At 38.8% G+C, this 16,807-nt stretch overlaps 1 protein-coding gene across 1 annotated transcript in view; it reads left to right on the top strand.

The window, feature by feature from the left end:
* Positions 1 to 16,807, top strand: part of EPRS1 (glutamyl-prolyl-tRNA synthetase 1) — a 71,611-nt gene that overhangs the window by 39,820 nt on the left and 14,984 nt on the right. The window contains exons 18-25 of the mRNA XM_047840572.1: positions 1,602 to 1,958; positions 9,354 to 9,587; positions 10,626 to 10,888; positions 12,961 to 13,012; positions 13,917 to 14,126; positions 14,555 to 14,627; positions 16,134 to 16,213; positions 16,443 to 16,544. Of these exons, the coding sequence (XP_047696528.1) occupies positions 1,602 to 1,958; positions 9,354 to 9,587; positions 10,626 to 10,888; positions 12,961 to 13,012; positions 13,917 to 14,126; positions 14,555 to 14,627; positions 16,134 to 16,213; positions 16,443 to 16,544 (1,371 nt within the window). The remainder of the gene's footprint in view (positions 1 to 1,601; positions 1,959 to 9,353; positions 9,588 to 10,625; positions 10,889 to 12,960; positions 13,013 to 13,916; positions 14,127 to 14,554; positions 14,628 to 16,133; positions 16,214 to 16,442; positions 16,545 to 16,807) is intronic.

Raw genomic sequence — 16,807 nt, 5'->3', positions numbered from 1 at the left:
GTGGTGTGATTTTTCAGTGTTACCCTAATACTTTTTCCTTGTTTACCAGGCATGATTCAGTTCATGTTATCAAAAATAAGTATAACAGAACAGAATGTATGTATTTTTGGCACAGAGTGGCTCCCTTTGTGTATTTTCCTTTACTGTATAATAGGCATTTATATGTGTATATTAACATTCATGGTTGTGTGTTTTGAAGGGGTAGTTTTGAGTGTATGTAGGGTTTTTTTTTAAGATTTTATTATTTTTTTTTAAGTAACCTCTGCACCCAATGTGTGACCCCGAGATTAAGAGTCACATGCTATACCCATTGAGCCAGCCAGGTGCTCCACGTGTACGTGGTTTTTGACTTACATGCTAACTTCAGAACTTAGCCCCCATGTAAAATGCAACTCTGATGTAGCTTAAGGTGCTTCTTAGCTATCCAGGTAAAGATGTCTTAAAGACCATTCAGAATGCTGGGTCTGGGGTCAGGACAGAGTCCTGGCCTAGAGATGAAACATTTTAGAGGTAATGCATGTGACTCATGAATATGGATGAGATTCTGAAAAGTTAAGTGGAAGACCATTAAAGAAAAAAGTCATGGGGAAGGTATGATGTGAGCTGGGTTTTAAATTTGGAAGGGTTTCTGGGGCGCCTGGGTGGCGCAGTCGGTTAAGCGTCCGACTTCAGCCAGGTCACGATCTCGCGGTCCGGGAGTTCGAGCCCCGCGTCGGGCTCTGCGCTGATGGCTCAGAGCCTGGAGCCTGTTTCCGATTCTGTGTCTCCCTCTCTCTCTGCCCCTCCCCCGTTCATGCTCTGTCTCTCTCTGTCCCAAAAATAAATAAACGTAGAAAAAAAAAAAAAAAGTTAAATTTGGAAGGGTTTCAGTAGGGTAGAAAGCATCCTAGGCAGAAGGAAAGTATGACATAGAGAATAAAAATAGCATAGTTATTCACTATCCAGAACATATCTCTAGGTTTATTGCATACACCTTTATATAACCATTTGCCCATAAGTATGTAATTTTATACAAATGGAGTTGTTCCACAGTACTGAGTTAAATTTGTATCAGTGTTTCGTGGAAGTCTTCCTTGTCAGTAATCGAGATATTGTCTCCTCTTTTAAAAAATTAATAATACCTAAAACTTCGTGATACTTTTTCTCAGGCTTTGTAACTAAAAGCTTTACACATATTTATTACCTTTATTTTCCCATCACACTGTTGGGTTCAGTACAATTATTCCTGTCTTTTAGTTAAAACCAGAAACAGCTTTTGTAAGTAATTCAGGGTCACAGTATGTGGTGGAACAATGATTTATTCTCAGATATATTGGATGTGTCATAATTTCTTTAATCCTCTAATGGTTAAGATTTAGGTTATTTTCAGTTTTTTACTGTGATAAAAATGCTCCAGTGAAATATCTACCTACCTCTGTTTTTACTTCTGTCATTTTTCATTAAGATAAATTGTTAGGAGTGAGGTTATTTACTTAAACTTTTTAAGGGATTAAAACTTAAAAATTTTTTAGCATGGAATGTTATAAGACAATGTGTATAATTTTGTGGGAAGACATTTAACATGAATGAACTATTTCACTTTTGGTTTTCTGTCTCTGTAGCCAACTATACCTTTTAAGGAAAGACCAGGTCCTTCTTTGGATAACACTTGTGCTACATTTGAGGATTCCTTGGTCCTTTACAACAGAGTGGCTGCTCAAGGGGATGTGGTTCGTGAATTAAAAGCCAAGAAAGCAGCCAAGGAAGATATAGATGCGGCTGTAAAACAACTTTTGGCCTTGAAAGCTGAATATAAGGAGAAAACTGGCCAGGAGTACAAGCCTGGAAATCCTGCCACAGTGGTACAGAATGTTTCTTCTGTATCAGTAGCACGTCCTCTGGAGAGTAAATCTCTGTATGATGAAGTTGCTGCCCAAGGAGAGGTGGTTCGTAAACTGAAAGCTGAAAAAGCCCCCAAGGTCAGTATGCTGGAATGAGTCGAGACAGCATTGTGAGGAAGCTCATGAATTCAGATGGTCTAGGATGGTCGCGTCTCATCTTTGAAGGCGTACTGTGTATAGACTGTCTGCTTGAATATTTTGGCGGAACAGTTAACACCTACTGATGCCTGCTGTGCGCCAAGCTCGAGATAACTAACAAGCAGCAGCTCACCATCTAGTTGGGAGAGGTGTCAGGGAAGAAACATACACGCTGTATCTCATGTGACGCGACTGTAGTCCTGTATGACGTGTGAACCGTTCTCCCAAGTGTTTGTGGTTGTTAAGTGGCAGGGAACGAGGAAGCAGTTCATAAAGGATATTTAAAATAGTCCTGAGGTAGAGGAAGCCCTTTATGGATGAACAAAGTTCAGGGAAGGTACTCTTTAAGTGTAGATCCGTGCTTCTCAAGCTTCACTGTACATCAGAATTACTAGAGAGCTTGCTAAAACACCGATTGCAGGGTCCCACCTCTTGAACTTCTGCCTCAGGAAGTTCACGGTATGCAGAGAATGTGCACTTGTAAACAGTTGTCCAGGGGATGCTCGTGCTGCTGGCCTGGGGCCGGGTGTGGAAGACACACACTGGCAGAGGCAGAGAGGTACGAAGGTTCAAGGTGTATTCAGGGAGTAATGGGTTGTCAAGAGGTTTTGGACCAGTGACTATTTCTCATTCTTCTCAGGGGAACCCTAAAGTGATACTGAGTTTTGACTAAAGTATACATATTGTTCTTGTTTTAATGATATCTTTAGGCAAAACATTTAGCCAAATGGATGGTAGCACTGAGTATGGAACAGGATTGTTTGCTGTGAGAGCTGAAAGGAATGGCATCTGTGGTAGAAAAGGGCCATATTTAATAATCAAGATGTACAGTTCTGTTCAAACAGTAGTGTAGTTCTAAAACATGACCGAATGAGTAGTGCTGTAACTGGATATAATTCAGTCCCTCTTAAACTTCCAAAATTACAGGCTCTGGGCTGTGACAAGAACACAGAGAGGTATGGGGAACCCTTGGACTTGACTTCTGGTGCTGGAGGGGATTTGTTGTCCCATCAGTGTCCTGGGCTTTGGTTGGAGAAGAATGGAATAGGAGGTTCCTCCCCTCATTAACAGTTGCTAGGCCTCTGACTGGAAACTGTCCCCCTAAGTTTCTTTCTTTCATGGACATTTGACCTCTGCTGAAGAGAGAAAATGCTTTAGGGAAGTCTTAGGGCTTTGGTCCAGAAGTTAATGTTTTTCTCTCTATTGTGAAGTGTGATAAATCTCTTTTTTCTCTTTAGTGAGCCTGTTGGAAGTCCTGCAGAGCCATGACGATCTTAAAATAGCTCTGCTCCTAGGAATAAATCCTGGAGCTTAGGACATAAATCCTTGATATCTCCCACCCTCTGGCAAGGTTAGGAGTATTTCCACTCTGTACATGATCCACTCTATAGATCAGACACAAGCTGTGGACCCCTCTCTAGATGTCATTTGAGGGGAAGAGCGTTGATCTTTAAACTCCTTCATTCTGAGGGGCTCCTGGGCGGCTCAGTCGGTTAAGTGTCTGACTTCGGCTCAGGTCATGATCTCGCGGTTTGTGAGTTCAGGGCCCGCATCGGGCTCTGTGCTGACAGCTCAGAGCCTGGAGCCTGCTTCCGATTCTGTGTCTCCCCCCTCTGTGCCCCTCCCCTGCTCATGCTCTGTCTCTCAATAATAAATAAACATTAAAAAAAAAAATTAAATTCCTTCATTCTGAGCAGAGTATATTGAGATTCTGTGCTGATTCTTGGACAGCTAATTATGTGTGGGGTAGTAACAGCAGTAACCGTTATATGTAGGGCAACAGCCAGCTACACCTCCCATCTCGTTGAGTAATGGATTATGGCATACTTTCCTGACACAGCATTGTCAAGCTTATGAAAAGTCCGCCTATGGGTAAAAAAATCCGTGTCTTTGGTAATTAGTCAGATACTTTTACTAGGTGCTTTTTGATCATGGTGACTGTGATACTGAAATTAAGCTGACTTTAGTTTAACCTTGTGTTAATTGAATGCTTAAAATGCACCATAGCAGTGTTTTAAAATACTGCTTGTGTTTTTTCTTCTCTAAATGCTAACAGTGGCACATAGTGCTCTTTCCTGTTCCAGAGAATCAGCCCAGTTGCTAGGAACGGACGGTGTTTTTTAGACCACATCTGGCACTATGGACTACACACTGGTGCTGTTCTTGCATTGACTCCTCCCCACAGCTTTGTTCAAGAGTGTCCAGATGATGCTCCCTTTTTTATTGGCTCGTTTTAGTAACCAGTAAGAAACTGGATCTGAAAGGAACTTCTTGAAGTTTACAAAGCCTGGATTCTAATTTGGCAAATTCCAAGTTACTTCCCTTTAGAGGTGATGGGAGTGGTGTATAGCATTAGGAACACTAGAGAGTTCTGGTTTTACCAGTTTATTAATTTATTAAGCAAGTCCGTACACATTTTACATGAATAACTTGTCTAAGCCTCTTAATTCCATTTCCTACAAAAGTAGTTCTTCTGTTAAGTCATGTTCAGTGGCTAAGTAAGCGATAGTTACAAGCTTCAATTAGACTTTTCTTTTTCTGTTTGTCCATCCATCTGTTCTCCTCCCCCGCCTCCCTCCCCCCACTTGAGGATCTGATACGTGATTCTGTGTAGGAACTTGTAAGCATAAAGGCAGAGTATAAGCAACAGGTAGGCAAGGAATGAAAACCTGGAAGAACCTACCTTCAGTTTCTCCTTCAAGTCCACCTTCTGCTCCTCTTTTCCTTTCTCTCCTGCTCAGTAGGTTGTTACAAAACAGTGGATCAGGCAGATACAGTGCGAGTTGCATGTCTGAGAATACACCAAAGATAAAATAATTCTGCATGCTGAGTTATTTAAAAATGGAAGTCACTTTTCAGATTTGAAATACTAACTTTTAAAGCTCTAAAGTTATAGCTTCAAAAAATGAAACTTTGATAAATAATAAAACACATTTCTCTAATTTGAAATCTAAATGAATGCAGTTTGAACATGAAATTACAGTGTTGCTTGAAATGAGAGTCAGAAAATTAAGGGCTTTATGGAATACTTAACAACACTTTAAACTCTGGGACCGGGTTTGGCAAACTGTAGTCTGCACCTGTGTTTTGTAAGTGAAATTTTACTGGGACGCAACCATGCGTTTTAGTTTACATATTGTCTAAGGCTGTTTATGGGCTATAATTGCAGAGTTGAGTGGTTATAACAGACTCTCAAAAACCTACAGTATTTTTTATTGACCTGGCCCTTTATTGGAAAGTCAGCTGACCCATCTCTTAGAGGACAGAGTTTTGAGAAGCTTTATGGTAATGACTTTTTAAATTGAAGTAATAAATGGCAGCAAAATCAAATGATCATCATGTTAAATAAAAACAATTTAGGGGCACCTGGGTGGCTCAGTTGGTTGAATGTCCGACTTTATCTCAGGTTATGATCTCACAGTTTGTGGGTTCAAGCCCTCATTGGGCTGGCTGCTGTCAGCACAGACCTGTCTGGGAGCCTTTGTCCTCCTCTCTCTCTACCCCTCCCCTGCCCATGCTCTCTCTCTCAAAAATAAAAGAAAAACTTAAAAAAACAAAAACAATTCACAGTTGTTTCATCTTGTCATTGACAGCCTCTTTTTGTCCAATCCCGTCCCAGTGGACAGATGTTGATCGTCTTTTACTTCTGCACTTACAGCATTTCAGTTCATGGCATGTTTTTTATGCCCCCAGTAATTCATCTTCAATATCCCACCCATCTGTGCTCTTTTATATTTTACACCAGCGTTTGTGGTTTTAAAACCCAAATCATAGCTTATCTGTATTTAGCTTAAGGAAAGGAAACCCCGTCGTTCTACCCCTTTGTCTGGTAAACAGGCTATTCTAGGAAACCACTGCCCCTCACCTCTACCCCAAATAGCCTTAAGAATTCTAAGGCCAAAAAATAAAGATTAAAGGGGGAGAATATAAGAAGAAACAAACCCGTCCTTTTTCTTGACAGATTTTGAGCTTCTTGTTTAGGATTTGTATGTGGTGGGTTTCTGCTATATCTCTATTTGGTACTTGATGCAAACTTGCTTTTGCTCTAAACAAGTATAAAACCATCCATCTTGTCTGTGAGACCCGACACTTCACAAGACTGACTACAGCTTAGGGATCGTCTAGGAAAATCTGAGGAGTTTGTATTGATTGATTTGTGTCAGAGAAAAGTAGCAGATACATTGTGATTTAGGTAAATGAACTATTAGCTGAGAAAGAGCAGAACATGTGTTCCAACCCGACTCTAGTCTGGGTCCTCTGTTGTGCTGGATTGGCTTCTGGGATTGGGGTTCCATAATTGGGCTGGTTGGGATTTAAGTAAATTTAAGTAGATTTAAATAAAATTTATTTAAGCTAAATACAGGTTTCTAATTAGTTGACTGAGGAAAAAAAGACCCTTCTTTGAAAACCTGTGAACTTTTAGTTCACTAATTCTCCTAGCAGACCTTTTTGTATGAGACCGGCTTCATTTCTTTCTCTCCTCAACTTGGGAGGATTCCTGCTTTGGATTGTCATCCGTCCTCCCCCACCAAGTGAGAATCTGCTTCCGGAGTCATTATCACTGATGTGTGCAGGTGTAGTTCTCTCGAATTATGTTAGAAAGGAACAAAAAGTGGGAAAACGTTTATTATAGAGTTGGAAAAAAGTGTTTTTTTAAAAAACTGTTTTCGCTGATAATTAAAGTGCTCAGGCCCTTTCGAAAGGTTCTGTTCTTAGAATTTTAAATTGGTAAAGTTCTAGGTTTTTCTTATTAAAGTTCTTTCGTTCCCCATGGAGAAAGGTTCCATCTAGTGGCTGCTGCCTACATGGCTGTTTGGGTACTTCTCAATCTGCAGTCAGCTCTCACCTGCAGATCATGTTTACTTCCTCCAAGTCCCATCTTAAACTTTTCACAGAAGTGTTCGTGTGTAGGCTGTTCCTTTTTCATTCATCTGCATCAACAATTATTTACTGAAAACTTCTCGTGTTTGATTTGGCACACGTTAGATAAGTTTAAAATGATCTTTGTCTACTAAGAACTTAAAATTTATCAGCATACGCTTTGTAGGGTTCTGTTGTTTACTCTTGTATGGAGTAGTACCATCCAATTTCCCTTTGTAAATGCCTCTTATTCCAGAAAACTAGAATATTAAAAGACATTTTTTCCTCATTGTAGGAGTCATCATCAAGTAAGAATCAAAGATATCTTTTGAAAATGCCGTTTTCGTGGCATGGCAGGAGTGAACGGAACACTTAAATCATTGTTTCATACCTTCTGTGATGCTTGGCAAACTGTGAGGGTCAAGATCACAGACTCTAGAATAAACCCTAGATGAAATCCCGGCTCCACTGCCACTTAGTGTGTAACTTTGGGTAAGGTGCTTAGTCTTTCTAAGCTTTACTTCTTGTATAAAATGAGTCAGGGTTGTTTTGAGAAATAAAATGATCCACGTAAAGCACTAAGCATAATGTCTAGTGCGCAGTAAATAAATAGGCCATCAAATGATAGTGCTAATTTTTTTATATTGATAATTCTAATTCAAGAATCTTTAGATACCTTCTAAGTCACCAGATAAAACTGCATAGGGAGTAGTATAATTTCATTGTTTTGAAAAATAACCTGAATAGAAAACTTAGTTACTCACAGTATTCCATTTCTCAGTTGGAGGGGATATAAGTATATATAATTTAGTCTATTTTTAGAATATCATATAATAATGAAGTGATGGACACGTTAGAATTTTCTTCTTTATAATATTTTGAATTGTAATCTTGCCCAACAAGGTTTTTGTTTTTCTTCATGAAGTGTGTGCCATTTGACTTCAGACTCTGGTCAATACTTGCTTATGGTGTAGATTGGAACTTCTTTCAAAGGCCTCTTTTTGTAGAAGTGGTTGCAGGAAAGTCCCTTAACTTTTTTCCCATTTTCTTTCTTTTAGCTGATGGAAGTTTCTTTTTCTTGCTTCTTTTATGTATCACTAAGTGTGTCTTATTTCTTATGGACAGGTAGATTCTGCTGTGAAAATGCTTTTAACTCTTTTTTTTTTTTTTTTTTTTTTTTTTTTTTTAGTTTTAAGTGTATTTATTTATTTTGAGAGAGATCATGAGCAGAGAGAGAGGGACAGAAGGAGAATCCCAAGCGGGCTCTGCATCACCAGTGTGGAGCCCAACATGGGGCACAAACTCGTGAACTGTCAGATCATGACCTGAGCCCAAAGCAAAAGTCAGACGCTTAACTGACCGAGCCACCCAGGTGCCCCCAAGATGCTTTTAATTCTAAAGACAGAATGTAAGCAAGAGACAGGTCAGGGGTACAAATCAGGCAAGCTGCTGGCTTCTCTTTGTGTGATTTCTCCTCTTCTGTTTACTCCTTCTGTGTGGTACCGGGTGTGACAGACTCTACTTCAGTACCAAAACGTTGCATCATAAGTGACGAGGAAATGTCACTTGTTGATTCATAGATGCAAATTCTTTAAAGGTATCCCAGTGCTTCCTGTACGCCTTTGACCCCAGTTGTGGTAGTTTCCTGGTTTCTGTTGTGTTGCTTTTAGCTGTCTGGAGCGTTGTCATAATGTAGCCGTGAAGCTTGGCTAGGGTAATATAGAGGCCCTTTTTCTCTCTGATTGATAGATGCTTTGCCTTTTCAGTGGTATCTTGGTCTGTGTTTAGACAGTACTACCATTCAGGTAAGGCGTCCAGCTTGGGCCCTTTGCCTGTGTTGTCCTCTGCTGGCATCACAAGTGTCTCAGTTGGGCTGAGTGTTTCATTCTTTTTCGTTCTGATTATGTTGAAGTATCAGAGGATGATGTATATAGGTTAATGTCTAATTAAAACCTCAGCACACCTTCCCATTGTATTATAAATTTTTAAAAGAATAATGTAACTGTTCTTTACTTGGGCCCAAACTGGTTTGTTTGTTTTAATGCTGTATTTAGTGTTTGTTTACTAGGCTAATGAAAATAAGGTTTGTGTAGCAAAGCCGTTGAGCTGATCTTTGTTCTGATTTTGTAAATGCTGACTCCACTATTTATAGACCCAGGGCTTGGACACTGCCAGTTTGCTTGGATATTCTATTATTTATTTGTCTGTTTACATATGTAAAATGAGAAATTATGGTACTATATGTGTGTGTGTTTACTTTTATGACTTGTATAGAGGATTATAATTTGATTTATGTTTTCAACGTTTTTTTTTTAGCTTTGATCTGTTACTTTATGATTGAGCTCCTTTGTTGCTTGGGTTTCTCCATGATTATTTATAGGAATACTTTGATAGAACAAATGATTTTTAATAATCATTGAAATTTTCAGAAATTTCACAAAGTTTCAAGTAATTGTTTTTTGTCTTTCATTTCAGGCTAAAGTAAATGAAGCTGTAGAATGCTTACTCTCCCTGAAAGCTCAGTACAAGGAAAAAACTGGGAAGGAGTACATTCCTGGTCAGCCCCCATTATCTCAAAGTTCAGACTCAAGTGCAACCAACAGCTCCGAGCCTAGGGGTCCAGAAACACCAGAAGCCAAAGTTCTTTTTGACAAAGTAGCTTCTCAAGGAGAAGTAGTTCGAAAACTTAAAGCTGAAAAAGCTTCTAAGGTTCGTGGGATACTTAGTTTGTATTTTTGTTTTTTACATTACAGCCTATTTTCTTTGCCCAGAACACTTTCTGGCCCATCAAATCTAAGTTCTGCTCATGTATTTCAGTTCTCAATTCTGTGTAGTAGAGAAGCCTTCGCTGACCATTTCTCTCCCCAACTAGATTTGACTGGACAGTCTCTTATATAAGACTCTGCCTTTCTCTGGCATAGTACTTAAACCCTGTGTATTTTAGCTGTTGGTTCAATTGTCCGTTTCTCTCTAGGTTGTGAGATCCTGGAGAATAGGGCCCTGGACTCTAGCAGTGCCTGGCCCATTGTAGGCCCTTGATGTCTGCTCTTTGTTTTACTCATTCTCCTAAAGCTGAATCAGTCTCAGATGGCAGGTTTTATTTATTTTGAGCTCTGGTGTAGTTTGTGCTAATTATATTCACTTCCTAGGAGTAGGATTTTTTTTGGTACAGATTTGTGAGTGGGAAACAGTAAGTCATTACAGGTTTTGAAGTTTAACCAGTAGTACAGAAACTTGATTACTGTTCTTTTTCTGATTGTGAAATGCTCAACATGTATAGTTTAATGGCTCCTAACTTAAATTGCAGTGGAGTGCTTGTTACATACTAGTGCTTTCTTACAGAACTTTCTCTGATGGCGGGCGTGTTGTGTAGCAGCTCTGTCCAGTACTGTAGTCACTAGCCGTGTGTCGCCATTGAAGACTTGAAATACGGCTGTTGTGACTGAAGAACTGAGTTTCAAATTTTATTTACTTCACATTTAAATAGCCGTGTGTGGCTGGTGACTGCCGTTCGGATAGTGCAGTTATAATACTGTTTTTCAGTCCCTCTTTTGCATAATTCTGTTCCTGTTTATCATATTTTTTTGTTCTCCGTAGTTAGCATATTTAGTGTTCGCCACCCCTACCCTATTTCCCTCTACCTTTACTTGTGTTTTCAAATCTGCTTATGAAGCTTCGGAGATGGGTGCTTAGTCAGTGATTTGAATTAAATATTATCTTCTCTTTTCCTCTTTTGTTAAACTGAAGGAGCAGGTAGATACGGCCGTCCAAGAACTCCTTCAGCTGAAGGCACAGTACAGATCTCTGACAGGAGTGGAGTATAAGCCTGTCTCTGCCACTGGGGCTGAGGACAAAGATAAGAGAAAGAAAGAAAAAGAAAATAAATCTGAAAAGCAGAATAAACCTCAGAAACAAAGTGATGGCCCAAAGAAAGACTCCTTAAAAAACCAAGGAAGTGGACTGTCATCAAGTGGAGCAGGGGAAGGGCAAGGGCCTAAGAAACAGACCAGGTAATAAAGCGTGGAAGCTTCAGTAGGAGTGAAGCAAAGCTTTGAATGAATTCAGCTCTTAAATGGCTTTTTTAAAAAACAAATTTTGCTTAGTTTAACTGTCACATGAGGTTGGAGAACGCTAGAAGTATAGTGCCAGCAGATAGCTATTGTCGATCTTCTGTTTATTCAAATAGGTAACAGATTCGTTTGCTTGGTTCAGGAATCTCAGAATATAGAAAGCTCAGTGAAGTCTCGCTCTTACACTTTTTGTCCTTTCTTCCCAGTTTCTCCTACCGCCATAACGAGTTGGTAACCACAGCTAGTCTCTTCTGTAACCACTGACAGGTGTTCATTTGGTCACACAGTAAAAACAAGTATATATAAACCATCCTTTTTTCCTCCCTTTTAACACAATTGGTAGCCTGACAGTAGTCATTGCTTTTTACCTTAAGCAAATTTTTTGAATGAAAATCTTTTATGGAATGACAACATCATTCTCAATAGGATTTTAAATTTGGTTGGTTAAATACAAAACGAAGGTGTTTTAAAGACAAAACAGTGGCATAGATGGTGTCTCAGTATGTTCCAGTTCGTAGGAATAATGTGATGCCCCTGTCTGTGATCCCCATGGCAAAATTAGAGTGAACTTTGTGCCAGCTTCCTTTCATGGCTTAATAAAAGGAGAAAGCTGCCATTAGCAACTGCTATTGTGAGATCTTTTGGCTTTAGATTTGTTTAGCTGATTTTAAAATTCTGCCTCTTAGCTCTCACATCATGCATGCAGTATCTCCTTAAACAGAATATAACGGTGGTTTTTCTTGCCTTTTGACTGGGTAGTCAGATTTATAGATTATAAAATAACAGAAGAGAGAACAGAATCTCTCACCTTTTACCTCTTTGTGAAAGGGTCAAGTTTCATGTAGGCATCTTGTTGAGCTGTGTCAAAAGTGAAACAGCAGAGAAGTCAGATATAAATACATTAAGATTTTAAGCCAGTAAGCTTTGTTGGTAACTCTAAAATGTAACTAATGGGTGAATTTTCCTATGTGGATCATAAGCCACAGTGCTTGAATAATTACTGATGTTCCAAGAAAAGGATTCTCATCTGGAATAGTTTTTTTTTGTTTTTTTTTTTTTAATCGCAGATCTAACTTATTTTAGAAGCATCTGTCTGTGCAACTTTTTTTTTTTAAACATTGATTTATTTTTGAGAGACAGAGACAGCATGAGCAGGGGAGGGGTAGAGAGAGAGGCAGACACAGAATCCAAAGCAGGCTCCAGGCTCTGAGCTGTCAGCACAGACCCTGACTCGGGGCTCAAACCCATAAACTGCGAGATCATGACCTGAGCTGAAGTCAGATGCTTAACCAACTGAGCCACCCAGGCACCCCTGCAACTTTTATTTACTGCAATTAAAAGAAAAATTTGTAGGGACACCTGGGTGGCTCAGCCCCTTGAGTGTCCGACTCTTTGATTTCTGCTACGTCATGATCCCAGGGCCTTGGGATTGAGCCTCGTGTCAGGCTCCGTGCTGAGCTGGGAGCCTGCTTAAGAGTCTGTCTCCCTCTGCCCCTCTCCCCCACTCATGTGCTCTCTTAAAAAAAAAAAAAAAAAAAAATTGTAGACCATGTAAAGCTTATTTATACCCAGACAGCTATTGGTTTTTATACTTTTTGTATGTTACTTTCAGTGGGACACTGATCTTGCTAATTATAATTTTTTTCTGGATTGAGGTTGGTCAGAGATTCTTCTTTTTAGTGAGAGAATCCCATGTAAGTTGATTCTTTATTACAGATACATTGCCTTATAAATTATAAAGGACTTTGTAAAAGAGATGTCTGCATTAAAATCATAGCTGTTCTTGGGCTTGACTTTCCTAGTTCTTTGTGGACAGTACCTTACCACCTTTAAGAGATGGTGAAATTGTTTTCTAGGTTAAAAACTTTATTCTGGGAATGAATATACAAGAGAGATACATATGGACATAACTCATACTGAGGAGAAACTAATCTGTTTTGAGGCTTATTTTCATTCAACCTATAAGCAATTGATGAACGAAGGGATTCATATTTTATTTTTCATGCCTGCAGGTTGGGCCTTGAGGCAAAAAAAGAAGAAAATCTTGCTGATTGGTATTCTCAAGTGAGTATTTTATTCAGTTGATTTTTATGTTTTAAATTTCTCAAAGACTACGTTGTATTTAGGTTCTGACGTTCAGACAAAGTAATAATGTGTAATGTCGTTAGTAATATATAGTGTAGTCCTTTAACGTGTCCCAGTTTTCAAAGCATGTTCACATAAAACATTGAATTGAGAAATAGCCCTATGAGATAGTCATTATTCAAGGTTTTTTTTTTTTTTTAACGTTTATTCATTTTTGAGAGACAGAGTGTGAGTGGGGGAGGAGCAGAGAGAGAGGGAGACACAGATTCTGAAGCAGGCTCTAGACTCTGAGCTGTCAGCACAGAGCCCGAGGCAGGGCTTGAACTCACAAACCGTGAGATCATGACCTAAGCTGAGGTTGGATGCTTAACTGACTGAGCCACCCAGGTGCCCCATGGGGCACTTAGGCTTTAAAAAAATTTTTTTTTTAATGTTATTTATTTTTGAGAGAGACAGAGACAGAATGCGAGTGGGTTAGGGGCAGAGAGAGAGGGAGACACAGAAGCAAAAGCAGGCTCCAGGCTCCGATCCATCAGCATAGGACCCGACGTGGGGCTCGAACTCACGAACCGCGAGATTATGACCCGAACCGAAGTGGGATGCCTAACCGACGGAGCCACCCAGGCACCCCTGTTGTTATTTTTTAATGGTGAGGTAAAGGGATTAATCCAAAGTCACAAAGATAGTAAACAGGAGAAGCAAGGTTGGAATTCAGATCTTAAGAGTTTAGGGCTTTGTGTTTCTCAGCCGAGGAAAGTCCATTTTACGGGTACAGTAACAGTGGAAGCCTGCAGATTTGAAGCTTGGTTATCATTCACTTGGCACTTGTAGTGTAATTTTGGTTTAATTTAGGCTTCACAGACTATATTTTTCTTTTAAAAAGGTCATCACAAAGTCAGAAATGATTGAATACTATGATGTAAGTGGCTGCTATATTCTCCGTCCCTGGGCATATTCCATTTGGGAATCCATCAAGGACTTTTTTGATGCTGAGATCAAGAAACTTGGTGTTGAAAACTGCTATTTCCCCATGTTTGTGTCTCAAGGTGCATTAGAGAAAGAGAAGACTCATGTAGCTGACTTTGCCCCTGAGGTAGGTCAGCTTGCTTTATTTATTTTTTACAGTTTTCTCATCAACTCGAAAGTGTATTTTCAGTTCACACTTGAATGGTAATTTAAATGGCAAGTTACAACAACCAGTTTAGATAAATATACAGCCATTTTTAAAAGTATATATATAAGTATATATATATAAGTATATATATATATTTAAAAGTATGTATATATATTTCTGCCTTCAGGGCAAGTTACAGTTCTGTTTGTTACATTAACTGGCTCTTACTTTTTGCTAAACATTTATAAGGACAGTAAGTGTCTACTTTTCTTACCATGAACAGCGGCAATTATTTTAACTTGCCTTAATTTCTCTAGCAAAAATTGAAGTAGAGATTTGCCTGCATTAGTGCTGTTTTTCTAAACTGCTGTTTAAAAAATGTGTGGAATATGATTTTCTCTTCCTAGGTTGCTTGGGTTACACGATCTGGCAAAACAGAGTTGGCAGAACCAATTGCCGTTCGTCCTACTAGTGAAACAGGTGAGGACGGGCCTTGGAGCAGGAGGGCACTCACTGGGACACTAGAGGTGGCTTCTAGAGTCGAGTCTCAGTGTCTGTTCTGTGATATTTATAATTCTTGTTGACGGTACAGAGTTGAACGAATGTTGATAAAGGTGAATGTATACTGAGGTTACGTAGAATTTTATTCTGTGTGCAGTAGTCATTAGGACGAAGGTGGTTTTTTAAAAATAAAGAACACTAATCATTTTTTATTTGATGCTGTAACTTTTCAGAACTTGCCAAGAATTTGATTCTTGGAATATTTTTTTAATGTTTATTTATTTATTTTGAGAGAGAGTACGAGCAGGGGAGGGGCAGAGAGAGAGGGAGAGAGAGAATCCCAAGCAGGGTCCTCACTGTCAGTCCGGAGCCCGACATGGGACCTGAACCCACGAACCATGAGGTCATGACCTGAGCCAAAATCAAGAGTCCGACACTTAACCGACCGAGCCACCCATGCGCCTCTCTTGGAATTGATAATACATTTGCAAGCACTAATGTTTTATGCCATATTTTCTTAGGAAGTTTTAGTCATTTTAACACGACATTCGTATTTGTATAGGTTTTTATAGGTTCCTAAGTGACTTCATTTCCATGGTGTGTTATTCTTAAAGTAGTCAGTGGGAGAGGTGGAGGCAGCTGTTGTCTCAGTTGTGGAGGTAAAAAGAGGTCTCTGATGTTGAGTGGTTTTTCTAAAGTTACATGCAGTGAGTAGGAGTGCCACTTGGAGGTTTTGAGTTTTGGGGCTTGTCAGTGTTTTGCGAAGTGATTATCCATCTTTAGAATGAGGGATTGTTTGCTCCTTATTTCATATTTCTAGGGATAACTCTTGTGTAGTATAAGGATGCATTATTGAAATTATGACCCCAACTGTTTTCAGATAGGCAGAGTTTTATTTTCGTAATTATAGGTAGTCGTGAGTACCTATAATAAGACCAACACCTTCCCTTAAATTAGCAGTTCATGATAAGAGCTTCCACACTTTGGATAGATGCATTGAATAGGTTTACTCTAAATAGATAAAATCTAACTTGCTGGATTCAGCAAGTTATTTAACTTCTCTATGCTCAGATTCTGCATCTTGAATGATGAGATTCAAGTATCTACTTTGTGGATTGAATGAGAATTGAACAGTATAATGATGCAAAGAACATGACATAGAACATGATATATACTCTAAGATCTTCACTTAGTGTTTTTGAAAATAAAACAGCTGAAAAGCAGTCAAATTTAATGTCAAATGTGAATCCCAATGTAAAAAGAACATAAAATAAGGTCAAGTTTAGATAGATTTTCTTGACTAATCTGCTTTATGCAAAATATAACAATACCTTTTACTTACCATTACTTACGTCAGATACACATTTACACAAACATCATTTTAATTTCTGGTAATTATGTTGTTGGTGTAACTGTTAGCAGCCTTCAAAGAGAAACAAAATCTTCAGTGATTAACTCTGCCTGTATTTGCCTGTATCTTTTTAGTAATGTATCCTGCGTATGCAAAATGGGTGCAGTCACACAGAGACCTGCCCATCAGGCTCAATCAGTGGTGTAATGTCGTGGTAGGTACACACTCTTTCTTCTATTCTTTCATTCTTCTTCTTACTCATTTTTTTTAAAGCACATTTTGTTTCTCCTGATTTTTATATTCAAGGGATTGGGAGAATGGAAGTATTTTTTTATTACAGTTATGGATTACAATTATGATTTCTGATTACTTACCACATGAAATTGTTAATAAAAATTGAAATGCTCTCCATAATGATGAAATTATATTCCTGCCTCTTCCAGCGTTGGGAGTTCAAACATCCTCAACCTTTCCTACGTACTCGTGAATTCCTTTGGCAGGAAGGGCACAGTGCATTTGCTACATTTGAAGAAGCAGCAGAAGAGGTATAAAAAGTTATCTTCCATATTAATTATGTTCCATTTCTTTGTCCAGGCTGTGCTTTTGTTTTCCCCCAGCTGTAAGTAATACAGTGCTGTCTATTTGTATAGAAATCATTCAACAAATAAATATAAGTTGAAATATAATCTGATCTCAAAATAACTTTAAAAGATAATTTCCTGGTATAATTGTTTTGTTACTTAAAATTTATGTATTACTTGTTAAAAGAAAAAAAAAAGCAAGTTATTTACTTATTTATTTAGAGAAC

Source organism: Prionailurus viverrinus, chromosome F1, assembly GCF_022837055.1.
Source record: "Prionailurus viverrinus isolate Anna chromosome F1, UM_Priviv_1.0, whole genome shotgun sequence".
In the NCBI taxonomy this organism is placed as follows: domain Eukaryota; kingdom Metazoa; phylum Chordata; class Mammalia; order Carnivora; family Felidae; genus Prionailurus; species Prionailurus viverrinus.
The sequence above is the reverse complement of the archived record's forward strand: the minus strand, read 5'-3'. Positions and strand labels throughout refer to the sequence as shown.